Raw genomic sequence first — 19,538 nt, 5'->3', positions numbered from 1 at the left:
AAACCTGATTTTACCCTGAAAGCAAAATTATGGTCAACTTAATATTTTTTGATATGTACGTGTCAATCCATCTATGATGTGGTCAAACTTGCCCACATATTATTTTTCACTAAAAATCCAAGATGGTAGCTAAAATGGCTTCCAATGGTACTTGCATTAATAATGTACTAATTTTAATTATTTTTAAGCTAATTCTGGGATCATTGGATAAGTTTAGGGGCAATGGATATTGTTAATATGTCTGGGTGATTTATTATCAATGTGGTTGAACAATGATCAAATTAAAATAAAATTGATATCATATATACGGTAACCAATAATAAATAAAAATAATAAAACAAATATTCAATTATTGTATGCACAATACAATGCACATATACCTATTTTAAAAATAACGCTACTCATTTATTATGATAGATTCTTTTAACAAATAATAATTATTAAAAAATAAAAATATATTTTGACCCATTTTCCAAACATGGATATATACATGTTTTGAATTACAACAATAAAAAAAAAAAACTATAAATATAACAAGTTTAGAAAGTATATCATTAGTTATCAATGTTCACATCATCTTCCTCATATTCTTGTTTTTCTTCACTACCACATCCAATTGCATATTTTGTGGCCTTTTAATTAAAGCTTTACCTTAATTTATAGACATAATTATAACAATTTGTAAATACAACTTTCAATCAAATTCAAATATTTAGTAATGATTGGCTTGAAAGCTCCATATTATCTACATCCATAATGTCTTCAAGTGGAATAACTGCCACCACCCACTCACTCAAAATGAAGGACTTGTTGATTGGATGATGTTGAACTAGCTCATTACATTAATTACATGTAGGACTCATTATGATGTCACTGTATTGTTTCTGGGTTGTCAATTTGGATTATACCAGTCATAATAGTGATTATAGTTGTCTTTGGTCCACCATTTGTGGTAGTTGACAAATCTGTGACAGTTAATCTATTCAGCATATTTCCATTATTGTGGAATAAGGGTTGTTAATAGGTCAAATAACTATCTTAAAATTTTGGAAGATCAAGTGATTTATGGTCACAGGCAGAATTGATTTTGATAATGTTAACTTTTACTCGGCTAGTTTGAGCAGTATTGGAAAGGTTGTTTTGGCACCAGTTTTGTTTCAAACATACCATGCACTTGTGAATTCACTTGAATATGAATAATAAATTTTATTGCATTTGTATCCTTATTAGGATTTTGATTAACATCCAATTAATACAAATGTGAATAAACAAGCAAGGAAAAACAACAAAATCAATTAAAGTAAACAACTATAATGGGAAAAATAAAGAGGATTGTTTTAATATCTGTGTTGGTGAAATATTTAGATTACTAATGCATTTACATGGCTTTATCTTATTATTTTCTAAATGTGGGTGATAACCACTAATAAATGTTGTTGCCTTCTTGTGTGTAAAGATTATATGTTAACATAAATTGTTCTTCATCCTCTGTGGCGTTCTTATCACACAATAAACACTTTCTGTCAGATATATCTGTGTTATTATATCTCCCTGTCTGTGGGACTAATCCTATATTTTGTCATTATTGATGATGGGTAAGTAGTTTTCAAATTTAGAATAATGTTCCGTAAGTGTAACATTCAGCCGCCATTCTTGCGATAGCATACATTACATTACAATTAAATAACACTTATTCGTAATTTAGTTAGTTCTGAAACAAACACATTAGCCCCCCGCCCTACCCAACATTGCACTTGAGGTTAAACCACAAAATGCTTTTTTCACTACAAGTACGTTATTATCACAGGGTGCTTACATTATGGTGTAGGGGTGTTAAGCTTAACCTTCTGAATGCTTCAATTTATTTATTAATTTTCAAATGATTTTGATCAAGACCTGAACCAAATGAAAAATTTTGTTCATTTGGTCTAAATTTAATAATAATTTGTAATTTGAGCAAAAGCTCTAAAGCAAAAGCATGGTTTTTTATGAATGGTCACCATATTCACTAATCAGAATATTACTGTGTCTCTCGGTAAAATTGCTATTGTAGAGTTAGTTATACGCATTGTCGTATGGAATGTAGCGTCAAGCTCGCAATTGAGAAAATGTTTCCTGTATTTATACATTTCAATACTTAAGGATTTCAAAAATATTCACAAACACTTCAATACTAACCTGAAGTTTCCGACTCAACATTGTATCATGCCCAGTGGTAAAATCTTCTGATTTTACTTCAAGAAATTAATTCTACTCTAAGCTTTATGATTATATCAGTAAAAATGTTGTAATCAGAAAACTATATTAGATGAGTAAAAAATAAAACATTCAGGCAAACATATCTATTGTAGTTCACTTCCCTGTAGATATTTGTTTCCCCTTCTTAATTTCTCTGAGACTTGTTGATTGGTCCACCTTGACACACTGTGGTTGCTCCATATCACCTGGTTGCCATGAGAAACCATTTAAATGCAGGACATTGATGAGGTTGCCATGGTACTGCTGTCATTATTTCACACCCAAGGTATAAACTGTATTAAACTGATTGTGGTCGCAATTAACGCTTTTTATAAAAGCTCCAATCTGGTTGGTAATTGCGTACTTGTAATGTCGTTCACCGCATTTAGTGTAATGTGTACGTCTTTCATGCAATGTCAAGTCGGATGCGCTCAGAGAAAATGGAAATAATAATGGCAACATCCAATGAATAAAACCTATGTTTGCAACAAACAGATCTAATAATTATTCATAGTTTTAAAATGTATTATTATTGCTAGTAACAAAGATCAGCCAGGGTCTTAAAAAACAGAAATTTTTTTTCATTTTTTGGTAGATTAAAAAGGGGTATTCATATATGTATCAAAATTTCAATTAAAAAAAAAATCTGCAAAATAAAGTAACATATTTTACCAAAAGCAATTTTTGTTATCATTTTCAAAATAAATGTACACTACGATTGCATCATATTAATTCAAACAGTTTGAATTAAGAACTATATTCAATATCTATATACTCCATGATGTTGTCGTGAAAGATAATAAAAGCCTCGTCTCTAAACCTCCATTCTTTCTTGACAATAAAAGATTCAAAGTTGAATCAATGATGTTTGATGTTAAAATGATTTTCCTTCAGGCAACATCAGCATAAAATAATTTTGATGCATAAATTGTTTGTGATCGAGGACAGTTTTTCTGACATACAAGACACAACATTTGTATATTCACAATCTTGTTAACAATGATACTTAGTAGGGACCACGTCAAAAAACCGATGTCGGATAAAAAACTTAATTCCTTTAGTTTTTTACAAATGAATCTCATTTGACACACATATTTACACTTGAACCAAACCATTTTCTCGTCTTGGATGTGTGATTTTTTTCATTTTCTGTTATTTCTGTCTATGATTGGATAGAAAAAAAATGAACTACAAATACTCCAGGATTTTTTTGACTTCATTAAAAAATAAAATCGTTTTTGTAGGATGGAAACTTTTTGAGGTCAAAACCCCCCACCCCCAAACTAAAGCAAATAAGATTTTTATCCGACATCGATCTTTTGACATGGTCCCTCAACATGATAGTTATCTGGTTAACAAACATACCTATTAACATGGTAGTTATCTTGTTAACAATCATACCTATTAACATGGTAGTTTCTTGATAGCAGTCAAGACTAGCAAAAGAGTTACTATGTTAACAATTACCTAATACTAAGGTATGAGTTTCAAAGTACATGTAAATCTTCATAAACTACTTTATCTTAAGAATAAATATTGTAGTCAGAACTAACTCAAGATGTGATTATTGTAATTGTTTTTCATCACAGGTAATTTTAAAACAATATGGCATAATTTTCTATGGCTAAAATGATAAACAATATTTTTTTAAATATGAAACAAATTATATTTGTTGAAAATTTACTTCATGATTTTAAAAACCATTTTGAATTTAGTAAATGTTCATTCTAACATTAAGTTATAATTTTGTTTCATGACATTTAAGGGTGACATTCACATGACTGATTATTAAATAAATAAATAAATAAATAAATAAATAAATAAATACAGGCGATACAGAATGTATGGTATAAAAGTAAAATTTGGATTCTACCATTAATGCATTAATAATTTAGCTAGACATTATAAATTTAGCGTTTCTATGAATTTAAATCATTTAGTTCAGAATAATCTTGGTTTAATCATTGAGCACTGAAAAGAAGATTTCTTTATGTACTGTAAAATACTTTATTTTAGCTGGAATTAATTTTCGCTGAAAAGACTTTTTGGTCGTTTTGTTTTCTCTTATTTTTGATCAGTTGAATGTAAACATGGGAAAAAAAGGGATACTTGCTGGATTTTATTTTCACTGATTTCTTCTTGATACTTATGTATTTAATTTTTGCTAATACATGTACACAAAATTTAGATTTCAAGTGAAATTTACAGTATTACCCTTATCTATCACTGAAGGAACCCTAAATGTGTGTATGATGAATCAAGGGAAGCCTCAAAGCAGGCATTGATGATGTTGAGGTATATTAACCTCTCAACCCCCTAATTTTTTACACAATGGATGCACCTGTTAGTATAATTACATGGACTCTACCATTAAGTAGAGATTAAAGGAAGGGCAATGTATTAATTAAGATGGTGAGATCAGTAATGTATTTTTACTAGTACATTGTACAAGTCCTATTCTTGGGGGTGGACATCCAGGCATTTTCACCACCTGGCAAACATCACTGTGAAAGACTAAAAACTGTATTTTCGGATTACTTTTGGATAGTTGCTGAGACTCTCCTGAACATGGTAACTAGTTAACCCCCTACATGTGCATCATATATAAATTTTTTTTGCTCAGGATTACTTCAAAGTTGAGTTTGTGCTGTTTTCTTGAGTTTAGCTCTTCGACCAGCGTTCCACAACGTTCCGTGCAGAGCCTATAGAAATACATGGTACAGTGGTGCACGTCTTAGCAACATGGAACGCTCTATGACGTAGCTCTTCCCCTGAGAATAGAGATGTTATACATATTCTGTTAGTAACATTTCAAAACAATTTTTAAACAAATATAATTTTTGATTTTTATTCAAGCAATTAAGTTGAAAAATAAATTAAAAATAAAAGTGGATATCAGTTTATACTGGTTAAACCTTATTAGTCCCCGTTCGGACGGAGTCCGAAAACGGGGACTTATGTTTTGCCCTGTGTGCGTCCGTCCGTTCGTCCGTCCGTGATCACCTGTATCTCGAACATGCATGGACTGATTATGTTCAAACTTCACTCATACATCACACATTATATGGGACATATGCACATGCATTTTTTTCATGATCCGATTAACGATAGCCGAATAGCGGCCATTTTAAGGCCGAAAATGCATCAAAATCGCACATTTTCATCATTCCGGACCCGGATCTCAGTTATGCATGGACGGATTTCGTTCAAATTTGGTACATACATTAAACATAATAGGACCTTGATGCACGTCATTTTTTTTTTCGGATCAAGTTCAAAATGGCCGACTGGCGGCCATTTTGTTTTAAAGAATTCAGTTCTGGATCCGTATCCGAGACATGTCTGGATTGATCAAGTTCAAACTTCACACACACAAGGTACATCATGTCACAAATATGTATGTGCATTTGTTTCATGATCCCATTAACGATATCCAAATGGCGGCCGCTTTAAGGCCGAAAATGCATTGAAATCGCACATTTTCACCATTCCGGACCCAGATCTCAGTTATGCATGGACGGATTTCATTCAAATTTGGTACATACATTAAACATAATAGGACCTTGATGCACGTCATTTTTTTTTTTCAGATCAAGTTCGAAATGGCCGACTGGCGGCCATTTTCTTAAAGAATTCAGTTCTGGATCCGTATCCAAGACATGTCTGGATTGATCAAGTTCAAACTTCACACACACATGGTGCATCATGTCACAAATAGATATGTGCATTTGTTTCATGATCCGCTTAACAATAGAAACAATAGATTTAGTACAATGTGTTGTACATACATGTATGCAGGTGCATTTCGGTCATGATCTGCTTTGAATGTATATGTCACTCAAATATGAACGGAACGGGGACGTGTCATTGACAATGACTTGTTTATATTGATTGTCACTGTATTGGTTACCACTGGTTTGCCTTGGTTAATATTTTTTTGCTATTTTGGGTAACAATGGTTTATATGAACACTTGTTTTTTCATGGTTTATATTCATTAACACTGGTTTATATTTGTTAATACTGGTTCACCTGGTTTTGTTAGTTAACACTTGTTTAGAATTACACCTCAAACTCTGAGACATAATATTGCATTGTAAGCCAAGTACTACCCATAGTTAGATACCTTAGAATGTTCTCTATACACTATGCTATTACACAGATTTGTGTTATTTTTTAACTTGGAGATTCAATACTTGGATAAGAAAATGTACCTAGGTATGAACTATCCCAGGCTATGGTCTAACAAACTTCTAAATTACTGTGGAATACTTTATTTTCGCTGGAATTAATTTTCGCTGAAAAGGCTTTTTGGGCGTTTTGTATGAATTTTATTTTCACTGATCTTTGATGAGTTTAATGTGAAATATAGGGAAAAAAGTATATTCGCTGGATTTTATTTTCACGGAATCATCCCTTCAGCGAAAATAGCGAAAATAAATTCCAAGCGAAAATAAAATATTCTACAGTAAAGTATGTGTGAAAAAAGCGCCCTCTAACACACACAAAATGTAATTCGTCAGATGACATGATACTAGATGACTGTAGTCATAGCGATGGATAATAGATGGTGTCTGTCTTAAACATGCAAACATGCAAAATTTACTAATAACTTGGCCACAATAATAATAGTTATCTCATGTAAAGTTCAATTTTCTAAAGTTGTTGTTGGCATTATTGACACTGTCATCATTGTTTTATAGGTTTGTGATAACTTTAAAAAATTTCTGCTCAAGTTTGCATTTAATGTCAGTTTGATTTCATTATATTGCTAAATATTAAATTTTTCTTGTTGACAGTTGTAGTTTAAAGACATACAGTAGTAGCTGGGTGCTATAGTTTCTCTTTGTTTGTCTATAATTAAATACACATATTTACTCCCCCCCCCCCCCTCACAAAACTGTTAACTATTTAGGAATCTATGATCAGATTGAAGACCTGAAATGGAATAAAAGTGTTATCACTGTGTGATCGCTAGAAATAATTAATCTCTAAATCTGTGAAAAATCTATATAAGATATGAATGTTTTATAAGATATATGTATGCTTCCTAAATCACTTTATACAAAATGGTGAATATTTATATTGCAGTCACTTCATGATTATTCTGATCGTTTAAATGACTATAAATACCGTACATTTTACATCTTTTAACACGTACGATACTTATACATACCATATGGCATGTCGTAATCATGTCCCTTGAATTTAACCAACTGAGAATACAAGTGATGAATTAACTGATATCTTACAAAAGTTAAATGATGTCCATTGATGCATTCTATGATACAATTCCATCTCTGTGTTGCTCCAGACTACATGGTCAATCATTCTTCACTTCAATCATTCATGATAATTAATATTACATGTATTCTGTTAATATAATGATGCTTTCTGTGAGTTTAAAAGCAATCCTTTGAATATGATAGTATATTTTAATATCAACCTTTAAAATATACTCGTGTAGTATTATTTAAAGAATGTAAGGAACTTGTACGAGCATACAAAAAATTATAAATATATGCATTTTTTAGGTTTACTAACAAAATTGTTAGGACTTACTGGTATTCTTTAAATGAGTGGTCATCACCTAGTTCACGTTCGAATTTATCAGCCCTGCTGTTGACTTTGTCGAGTGGATCTTATAATATAAGTGATTGTCCATCGTCATTCGATTGCTTTGATACTATACATATGACCTCTCTCAGATTGTTCATTTTGTGATGATATCTTCAATTCTCTAATTTTGATGAATATTTTTGTTATTTATGGTATTTTTGACTTCTTGTAGAAAAAAGTCCAAATGCTTCGATAATATAAGTACTTCAGGTAGAAACCTCTCAGATTTGTTAATTTTCTAATGATATCTTCTGTTCTTTAATTGAAATGTGCATTGCTAACAGTTTAGCTATCTCAGCCGACAGGCTGCTTGTTGTTATACAGTTATACCAATATGCATCTTTAACCAGCTTTTTTGCAAGTACCAGTATATTTATAATATTTGATATGGAATAACTTATCGTATAATTTTGAACCAGATGAACACACTAAAAAATCACAGAAAAATTCAAACAACAACAGCACCAACAATTTTGAAGGTAAAGTTATCGTTCATGTGTTGATTTCTTAAAGTTTGTCATAATTTTAACCCTGTTAACATCATACGTGAGAAATTGTAGATCCAAAAGTCAAATACGATATAGCTTTGTCAAACCCAGATTTTTTAGTTTAAATTTAAAGAAATAATTAACAATAATCAGGCAGTCTATAAAGCAAGCTGTATTCTTATATCATGCTGAATATGTTTTAAACATTACTCTGCTACAAGGGATTCCCCCCTCCTCTACCCTATGAACATTAATTACTTAATTGATATCGGTTTGTTACTTATTTTTGTAATCTAGAAAAAAAAACATGCTTATGTATTAACAGCTGAATAGAGAATTTGTGAAAAGGGAATATACAACTTAAATAAAAAATTTAAAACTCTACATGTTGAATTACACAAAAAAGTACATTAAAGAAAGTCCTCTATGTAGGAGAATGCAATTTACAGTTTTTTTATATCACTTTTCATCAGTATTATGTTAGGCTGCCGTCTTGATTCTCCAGCAAAGGATTGTGACAACCATTTTTATATGCATGTTTGGCACCGGAACATGCATCCATGTTCTAAACCAATTTGAAGTTCAACTTTTGAAGTTATAGACGAAATCATTTTCTCAATTTCTGTGCATATTCATACTTTACCCACAATCCTTTGCTGAAGAATCAAGATGGTGGACTACATAAATTAATGAAAAGTTAAATATCTAGAGAATGAAATGTGATTTGAAAAAGCTGTAAATTGCATGTTCTTACATTTGCCAAGCTCTTTCATCTTGGAGCATTATGCTGCTAGACTTGACTTTTCTTTTAATGTATTTTTCACAAAATTATCCCTCACATTTTTAGCTCTGCTGTCGACAAAGTCGAGCGGAGCTTATAGTATTACTGATTGATCGTTGGCATCCATCGTCGCCGTCAACTTTACATTTTCGACTTCTTCTTAAAAACCACAAACTTTATAGCTGTGAAACTTTCTAGGAAGGTACCTTGGGTGGTTCTCTCTTTCAGATTTGTTCATTTCCTGTGGACATGTTCAATTGTCTTATTTATAACAAAGATTTTTGTCATTTTTGGTCAAAAATGATATTTTCGACTTCTACTCAGTATGTAGGTACCTTGGGTGGACCTCTTTCAGATTTGTTCATTTCGTGATGATATCTTCATTTCTCTAATTTTGATGAATATTTTTGTCATTTTTGGTAAAAAATTAAATTTTCGACAATCCTTGAAAACTGCTAGTCTGATTGCTTTGATATTGTATATGTAGGTACATCAATTGGACCTCTTAGATTTGTTCATTTTGTGACGACTTCTTCAATTCTCTAATTTTGATGAATATTTTTGTCATTTTTGGCAAAAAGTGATATTTTCGACTTCTTGTTAAAAACCGCAATTCCAATTGCTATGATATTACATATATAGGTACTACATGTGGATTTTTGATATTTTTGACTTCTTGTTAAAAACTGCAAGTCCGATTGCTTTGATATTACATATGTAGGTACTACATGTGGACCTCTTTCAGATTTGTTCATTTCGTGATGATATCTTTAATTCTCTAATTTTGATGAATATTTTTGTAATTTTTGGTAAAAAGTGATATTTAGCTCCGCTGTCGACAAAGTCGACACAGCAGAGCTGTTCATATTACTGATTGTCCCTCGTCGTTCGTCATCGTCCATCATCGTACATTTTCAACTTCTACTTCGAAACCGCAAGACAGAATATTTTCAAATTTGATATGCAAGTACCTTGGTTGGTTCTTTCTCAAATTTGTTCATTTCGTATCAAAATCTCAAATTCTCTATTTTTGTTGAATATTTTTGTAATTTTTGGTAAAAAGTGATATTTTTGACTTCTTGTTAAAAATCGCAAGTCCAATTGCTTTGATATTACATATGAAGGTACTACATGTGGACCTCTCTCAAATTTGTTCATTTCATGATGATATCTTTAATTCTCTAATTTTGATGAATATTTTTGTCATTTTTGGTAAAAAGTGATAATTTCGACGTCTTGTTAAAAGTCTAATTGCTTTGATATTGTATATACTACATAGGCATACAGGTAGACCTCTCTCAGATTTGTTCATTTTGTGATGATTTTGTTCTTCAATTATCTAATTTTGATGAATATTTTTGATAAAATGTTATATTTTCGAATTTTTGTTGAAAACAGCAAGTCTGATTGCTTTGATACTATACATATTGTTCATTTTCTTATGATATCTTCTGTTCTTTAATTGAAATGTGCATTGATCATAGCAGAGCTATCTCAGCCGACAGGCTGCTAGTTTTTCAAAAAAAATGATTAAATTGAATCCAAAATTAACAAAGAAATTATTGAAAAATTAAAATTTTGGTAGACTATTTGATGGTATTGAAATTGGTTGAAGCCCACTACATTCATGTCTATATCTGACAGTTTCTCACATGATATAAAATTTTATATTGTTTAAATCTCATAAATGCCTTTGCATTCATTTACCCTTGAAATACAGTCTCTTATCATGTCTTGCTATGATATACACAATATTACATAACACATTTGACCTCTCAGAACTGGAATGTAGATTCAATAGCTACAACAACTTTCAACATAAATTGTTACAGACAGGCAGATGTAATTCAGAGAGTGCAATTGTAAGTTATACTCAGAATACAAAATACTCATACATAATCTTCTTATGCTTCTGGTTCAAATATTATTAAAATTGTCAAAACGTTGTCTGCTTTGTCCACAATTAATGCTGAAGTAATTACAAAAATATTCGGAAAATATCTGAATTTTGAGAGGAACAAATCTTATGTCAAATGCTTGCTCAACATATAGTCAAATATTTGAAGACACTATAAAATGAATAATAAAAACTAGCAATCACTTCAGTCGACTTACTTGAGATAAGCAATAACTAATGATGACTAGCAGAGACTAGCAATCATTTCAGTGAACTAGTAGAGGCAAGCAATCACTAATGATGACTAACAATCACTTCAATGGACTAGTAGAAACTAACAATCGTTTCAGTTGTCTAGTAGATACGAGGAAACACTAATGACTAGCAATCATTTTAGTTGACTAATATTTAATAGAGACTATCAATCACTAATGAAGACCAGCAATTCTTTTGGTTAACTAATTGAGACTCACAATCACTTCATTTTCAATTTGCTATGTAATAAGTTTGTTCACATTCATTAAATAAAGGTTCAGTTTTTAGCTCCGCTGTCGAGCGGAGCTTATCATACGAGTGATTGTCCGTCGGCGTCTGTCGGCGTCCGGCATCCGTGTCAATGTTTTACTTTTTCGACTTCTTCTTGAAAACTACAAGCCTGAATGCTTTGATACTTGGTGTGTATGTACCTGGAGTAGACCTCTCTCAGATTTGTTCATTTCATGATGATATCTTCAATTCTCTAATTTTGGTGAATATTTTTGTAATTTTTGGTAAAAAGTGATATTTTTGACGACTTGTTAAAAACCACAAGTCCAATTGCTTTGAAATTACATATATAGGTACTACATGTGGACCTTTCTCAGATTTGTTCATTTCGTGATTATATCTTAAATTCTCTAATTTTGGTGAATATTTTTGTAATTTTTGGTAAAAAGTGATATTTTCGATCTTCTTGTTAAAAACCGCAAGCCCGATTGCTATAGATACTATACATATTTTCTAATGATATCTTCAGTTCTTTAAGTGAAATGTGCCTTGCTAACAGCAGAGCTATCTCAGCCGAGAGGCTGCTTGTTTTACCTCAGTTTCTCAGAAATTTTAAAAAGGCTATAATTCTTCATATCTGTTATATCTAACAGCCTAACCTTGTTTTTATTATTTATAATTGCTCAGTGAGAGATGTGTTGCTTCAGACAAAATACAAAATAGTTTTTTCCATGAAAAAAACAAACATTGCAACCCTTCCTTTTGCATGATATTTGACTTTGAAAACCAAAGTCAATTTTTGTCACATTTCACAAAATAAAGCTGCATAATTTTCTCAATATCAAAATTGTTGAGACCGAGTCACAGAGTTCATGCAATATGTGTGTGTGCATTATTGAGACCGAGTCACAGAGTTCATGCAATATGTGTGTGTGCATTATTGAGACCGAGTCACAGAGTTCATGCAATATGTGTGTGTGCATTATTGAGACAGTCACAGAGTTCATGCAATGTGTGTGTGTGTGCATTATTGAGACTGAGTCACAGAGTTCATGCAATATGTGTGTGTGCATTATTGAGACCGAGTCACAGAGTTCATGCAATATGTGTGTGTGCATTATTGAGACAGAGTCACAGAGTTCATGCAATGTGTGTGTGTGTGCATTATTGAGACTGAGTCAGAGTTCATGCAATATGTGTGTGTGCATTATTGAGACCGAGTCACAGAGTTCATGCAATATGTGTGTGTGCATTATTGAGACCGAGTCACAGAGTTCATGCAATATGTGTGTGTGCATTATTGAGATCGAGTCACAGAGTTCATGCAATGTGTGTGTGCATTATTGAGACCGACTCACAGAGTTCATGCAATGTGTGTGTGTGTGCATTATTGAGACTGAGTCACAGAGTTCATGCAATGTGTGTGTGCATTATTGAGACCGAGTCACAGAGTTCATGCAATATGTGTGTGTGCATTATTGAGACCGAGTCACAGAGTTCATGCAATGTGTGTGTGCATTATTGAGACCGAGTCACAGAGTTCATGCAATTTGTGTGTGCATTATTGAGACCGAGTCACAGAGTTCATGCAATATGTGTGTGTGCATTATTGAGACCGAGTCACAGAGTTCATGCAATATGTGTGTGTGCATTATTGAGACCGAGTCACAGAGTTCATGCAATGTGTGTGTGCATTATTGAGACAGAGTCACAGAGTTCATGCAATGTGTGTTTGTGCATTATTGAGACAGAGTCACAGAGTTCATGCAATATGTGTGTGTGCATTATTGAGACCGAGTCACAGAGTCCATGCAATTATTGGAGTTGACAAGTCAAATGACAGATCTTGCAGAGGTCATTCTTTTATATAAATGAGTCTGATCAGAATGTGTTATCACTCCAAAGTATTCATTACATCTCATTTGAATAAATGTACGTGAATTTTTTCATGTCATGTGTCGCTATTCACAGATGCCACTTGGGTTTTGAATTCCATTACATTCACATTGAGTTGAGACTGACATGTTTGCCCGTATCATAGGAAATGTGTGAATATTATTTTGTTATATGTCTTTCAATTATTATTTTTATTTCTTTATCATTATATGTTGTCTAATTTAATTGTTTGATTAATTAATTTATTTTTTGCTTCTATTTAATTCATTTGCCAATATTCTAAATATGTGTGAATTGTTTATGTATACATTTGGAAACAAATGAATTACTGAGAGAAGCATCTTTAATCTCCTCGTACACAAATTTAACTAAAGAGTGACTTGTACAATGTTTTAATTCAATATTAGCAAGAGTAGCCATATTTGAGGCAGGAGCTAGGAATTCCCAAGACATGAATTAGGTAGCTACAAACAAAATTCTGATCAGAAGACTATTTGATGATGGATCAATAATTTATTGACTATCAACTGTGGATTGATAATCAATATTTCATTGACTATTCAACCATGAATCTATAATCAATATTTCATTGACTATTCAACCATGAATCTATAATCAATATTTCATTGACTATTCAACCATGAACTGATAATCAATATTTCATTGACTATTCAACCACGGATTGATAATCAATATTTTATTGACAATTCAACCGTGAATCGATAATTAATATTTCATTGACTATTCAACCATGGATTGATAATCAATATTTCATTGGCAAATCAATACTTCATTGGCAAATCAACCAGGGATTGATAATCAATATTTCATTGACAAATCAACCATGGATTGATATTCAATATTTCACTGACAAATCGACCATGGATTGTTAACTCGATATTTCATTGACAAATCAACCAGGGATTGATAATCAATATTTCATTGACAAATCAACCATGGATTGTTAACTCGATATTTCATTGACTTTTCAACCATGGATTGATAATCAATATTTCATTGACTATTCAACCGTTGTTTGATAATTAATATTTCATTGACTATTCAACCATGAATCTATAATCAATATTTCATTGACTATTCAACCATGGATTGATAATCAATATTTCATTGACAAATCAACCATGGATTGATAATCAATATTTCATTGACTATTCAACCACGGATTGATAATCAATATTTTATTGACTATTCAACCGTGGTTCGATAATTAATATTTCATTGACTGTTTAATGGTGGATCTATAATCAATAATTCTTTGTTCAATAAACTATTGAACTGCAAATAATTAATGTTTGCAGCAACATTCTTGATTTTGCCTATCTTCAACCACTGCAGCTGTCAAATTCCATTTCAAATTAGTGATAAATGCGGTCAAAGTAGTTTTGCAGTTGTTATTTAGAGACAACTTTTGACAATTTGCCAACATTTTTTATTTATTTATTCATTTATTTTTTGACTGAGCAGTATTGACCCAGAGTCAGTCACCTGGGTCGCTAGGAAAACTTGCTACTCGAAAACATACATGTTTTCAAAATCCCCAGTGAGACATAATAAGGTGGGTAACATCAAAGTACATTCACTTACGGCTGAACTACGTTAGGTTGACCTAAAAAATATAATTCCATATCCTCATAAATAAAATTTAGGAAAATAAATGTTCTCATAAATAAATTGATGACAGCTAGTATATAAAAAAATATTTATTTAGACAACAAATGTGACTTATTGTGCAGCTGTCAGATATGCTTGTGATGAAAGCAATGTTACGTAATTACTTAAGACTGATATTAGGTCTGTGTAATTCAATTAGACACTGTAGTATAAGATCTCCTTACTTTAAGCAAGCTTTCACTTCACACAAGAAACATTAATCCAAATTTAGTAATTGTTTGACACAGATGTACTTAAGATATATTCTTCAAATACAATATATAAAAAAAAAATTAATTAATAAAAATAATTGTATATATTCAAATGAAAATTATTGTTAATTTTGTTTTAGATCAGACATTTATTAGTTACATAAGTACTGTTTACCCTTTTTTGCAAAGCACACAATGGGAGTCTTTGCAGTTACTGTAAAATGACTAATTTTCACTGGGCTTAAATTTCACTGATTTAGCATTTCAGGCATATTCAGTGGGTTTTAAATTCACGGTTTTATCATAGATAATGTGTTCTATGCTCAATTTTACATATTCACTGGGTTTTAATTTAGCGCAGTCAGCGAAATAAGCAAAATTAAAACCCAGTGCATAATTAATCCTTTTACATGTATGTGTGTATGCATTTGTGTATGTTTTACTGATATCTCAAGAACCAATCATTGCATTTCAAGGGAAATTGACTGATATCTGTCTGGATGCAATATGTGTAAATGTGATCAGTTTTTGCTTGAAATCTGTGTATACCAATTACTTGTATTAATTGTTTAATAATTAGCCATTTTTTAGCTTTCCTGCAATTATATCAAGAACTAATTGACACTTGGTACATGTGTGCTCTGGGTTTAGGGTTGAAACTGTGCATATTAATTATCTAATTTACATAAATTAGCAAGTTTTTAGGGGGTTTTCCTTCAAAGATATCACAAGTACATGTACCATTAAATGTCATTAAAACTTGCTCCAGGGGTAATCCACAGATTAGGCTTTAAATCCATGCATAAATTTGTACCAATTTTCCAATTTCTCAGAAAACATAAGTGCATAGGTGCTCTGCAAATCAGAGATGTATACAATGAAATAAATTTATTCCTATTGCTTTAATGAGGGTTTTGTGTTAGTATTACAATACTGTGGATCACATTGCAAAGTTGTATTAATCACAACGCTTCATGTTTAAAAAGCTAATCTTAAATTATCTTAAATTTTGAATTAAGTTTGAATATTTATTATAATAAAATTACTGAGAGCACACGGCTTTTTTTGATTTATTTTTTCTCACAAAAATGCTGATGCAATATTTTGAACATTTTTATGTACTTTTTTACAAGTTTTTTTTTAAATTTGGCCGTAAGATTGTAAGTTTTGACCAAAGGTTTTTAAATTTTTTTTTTGATAAATGGTAAAAATAGACATTGACGCTGTTCAAAATATAAATAATCATAATTACTCTTACATAATGAGACTTGTGATTTGATATTACATGTCTTTCAAAAGGTATAATTTACGCACTATCAGTAATTGTACAACGATGCATTAGTTTGATTTGATTTATTCACCAGAATTTAATAAAAATGTGCATTTATTGCATGTAGCTTATGTGTAAAGCTCATTACACATACCTATAACTATAACTTGTCATATGATGTATACGCTAATATAGTTAAATTCATTTTCTGTGATAACTGACAACTTCAGGGTTATACTTTCTGTTTTATTGATGAATAAAAAAGTTATTGCAAAAACTGCATACTGTATGTGTAACTCGCTTTTGTGGCATACTTTCACAGCTGATGTGCGCCCTCTACTGGCTATTCAATTATACTGTAAAACACTTTGTAATAGCTACGAACCATTTTAGTGAATTTGACGCAATGCATAAATTAACTGAATCTTAATTTAGCTAAAGTGACAATAATCTTACTGTGAGAATATACTCTATTCTAATTAGCAACATCTTAAATTAGCGAAATTGTGGATTAGTGAATATATAATATTTATTACCGATAATAGCTAAAATAACATGCTAGCTAAAAAGACATGTTGTATTCTTCTTGTAAGTGTTCACAAATTTTCGAAATATTGACACCTTATGGAAATTTGTTTAAATTGGAAATACCTGACTAATAAATAGGAAGGAATGAACAGAAAAAAGTGTCATTCAAAGTCCAGAATTGTTGCCTGATATTTTTAAACAAATATTTCTCTTATGAGATTATGTCCAAAATAAATGCAATGTCTGAATCATGTGATCACTAAATGTTTTCATACTAAATTTTTTTGTGTAGTTGTTTCCAAGTATTTTTCTATAATTTTGACATGAGTTGACTTTGACCAAAAGATTAAATAAAACTTTGTTTGAAAATTTGTTTTATTTTTTATGAAATCAATTTTTTTGAGGATCACAAAAAAAGACGGTGGAAAGACTCAGCATAGTAAAATGACCGTTACAGCCAATACAATGGTGCATGGCGCTAGCACTGATTACAGTGAAACATAAAAATGATAAAATTTGTGGTTATTGGTAGTTAAAAGATAAATATATCAAACCAAGTTTTTCATTTCCTGTCAGTATCAGTCGTCTCTGTGGTTACCCCTGATTAACACATTTTCTGCATTTCACAGTCACATGATATCATGATAACAACCTGTCTCTATGGTGACAGATACGTTTTTTTTTTATGAGCAGCTTCATTTCCTGGGCCATTGCAGTTTAAATAAAAAGTGGTCGCAAAACACTTTTTTATTTTCATCTCGTTGTACCATACAGGTTTTTTTTTAAGTTTTGCTCCAAGGTCATTAGTTTCTCTTTGTAAACATCAAAGTATCAACTGTTTGTAAGCCATCACTATTTATGCCAACAAGATTATATAATATTAAATTTAATATTAGACCAAATACACGTAATTATTCATTGGATCAATTCTATAAACCACGCTGAATAGTTTTTTATGTGAACGATGAATTCTTTATTTAATTTGCTGAGCAAAATTTTTTGTGAATGACATGGTTTCCATATTTTTTGAGATGTGGTTGAGCCACTATTACTTTTTTATTTTGTTGTTAAAATACCGTAATTTTATTTTCCATCAAAGACATAATATCCCCCTCCATCTGTCACATGGTGAATTAAAATTGTCATTTGCACTTCTTTTCGAGGGGGGTGCTCACCCCGAGAAAATCTTGATTTTCTGAGTTGAGGATGCAGTCCAGTACGGTATATAAAATAATTTATAGCCAATGCCTTTTAGTCATTATATTTAAAGAGAGAGTTTAATTGACCAATGTAAGGAGGGCAACAATTCTTCTTGTACTTTGAAATTCCAAAATTTAGACTGTTATATTTTTATTACAAGTTCCTTTGATATTCCTAATGTTTACTCTCCCAAACCATCACATAGAGCAGCAATTAAATAATTCTGTTGAACTTTTCTAGTAGTCACCATCTTGAACAGTTTGTTGCATAGCAACGGTTCATACAGGTGGCAATTGATGGTTTTTTCAAGCTTCATTGGACTGCATGCATCGTATCTTCATGAAATAAACACATCATTGCTCTGTTGATATTTAGCACTAAATTATTGCGAATTCCTAAACATTTAAGTTAAAGGGTGATAACAAGTGATAACACTGTGAGAACTGGTATCTTAAGAATGCGTAATATAGATAGTCTTTGAGTGCTGTGTACGTGAGAAACTTTGAGGAGAATATTATGGTAGTTTTTCATTGAATTCCATTAGCCAATATGACAACACATATTGAAGGCATAGCTCTCTTGTATATGCATGTATAATGTCAGTGTTTGGCTGCTTAGTCTGTTTCTATGGTGATTCGGCATTAAAATCAAAAACGATGATGTTAAATAATGTTTGATATATTTTCCATATCTATTGGAACAATTTTAACTACTGAACTATAGAGGGCGCTGTCATTTCAGTTGTAACAAATTAAGTTAAATATTGATCTTTATAAAAAATGAAGAGGTAATTCACATACATTGAAATCAAAATAAAATTGCAGACGAAAAACTGTTTACAGAAATAATAATAAAAAACAGTTTCTAGTCATTGTCTTGGACTCAAAATTGATAAAACATGGTTTCCTTGTAGAGAGATTTTATATTTTACTCTTTAACTTTGCAGTCAAGAAGAAGCTCAGAATATAGACATTGAACTGTTCACGGAATACCAGTATAGCGTTGACCAGTTGATGGAGCTTGCTGGATATAGCTGTGCAGTGTCCATAGCCAAGGCATACCCAGTCAATTCACTATCTAAAAGTGGTGGAACAGTGCTATTATGTGTAGGACCTGGCAATAATGGCGGAGATGGATTGGTCTGTGCCCGGCATCTCAAGATGTTTGTAAGTCAATTAATTGTTTACTCCAAAATTTGCTTTCACTCGGTGAAACCACCAAACTGTTGTCGTCTCACAGGAATCAGTTTATAG

At 31.5% G+C, this 19,538-nt stretch overlaps 1 protein-coding gene across 1 annotated transcript in view; it reads left to right on the top strand.

Annotated features, from left to right (window-relative positions):
- Positions 1 to 19,538, top strand: part of LOC100371018 (NAD(P)H-hydrate epimerase-like) — a 128,972-nt gene that overhangs the window by 101,992 nt on the left and 7,442 nt on the right. Inside the window, exon 2 of the mRNA XM_085494841.1 lies at positions 19,232 to 19,451. Coding sequence (XP_085350967.1) covers positions 19,232 to 19,451 — 220 coding nt within the window. The remainder of the gene's footprint in view (positions 1 to 19,231; positions 19,452 to 19,538) is intronic.

This window comes from Saccoglossus kowalevskii, chromosome 21 (assembly GCF_978046115.1).
Source record: "Saccoglossus kowalevskii chromosome 21, keSacKowa6.1, whole genome shotgun sequence".
Classification (NCBI taxonomy): Eukaryota; Metazoa; Hemichordata; class Enteropneusta; family Harrimaniidae; genus Saccoglossus; species Saccoglossus kowalevskii.
The sequence above is the reverse complement of the archived record's forward strand: the minus strand, read 5'-3'. Positions and strand labels throughout refer to the sequence as shown.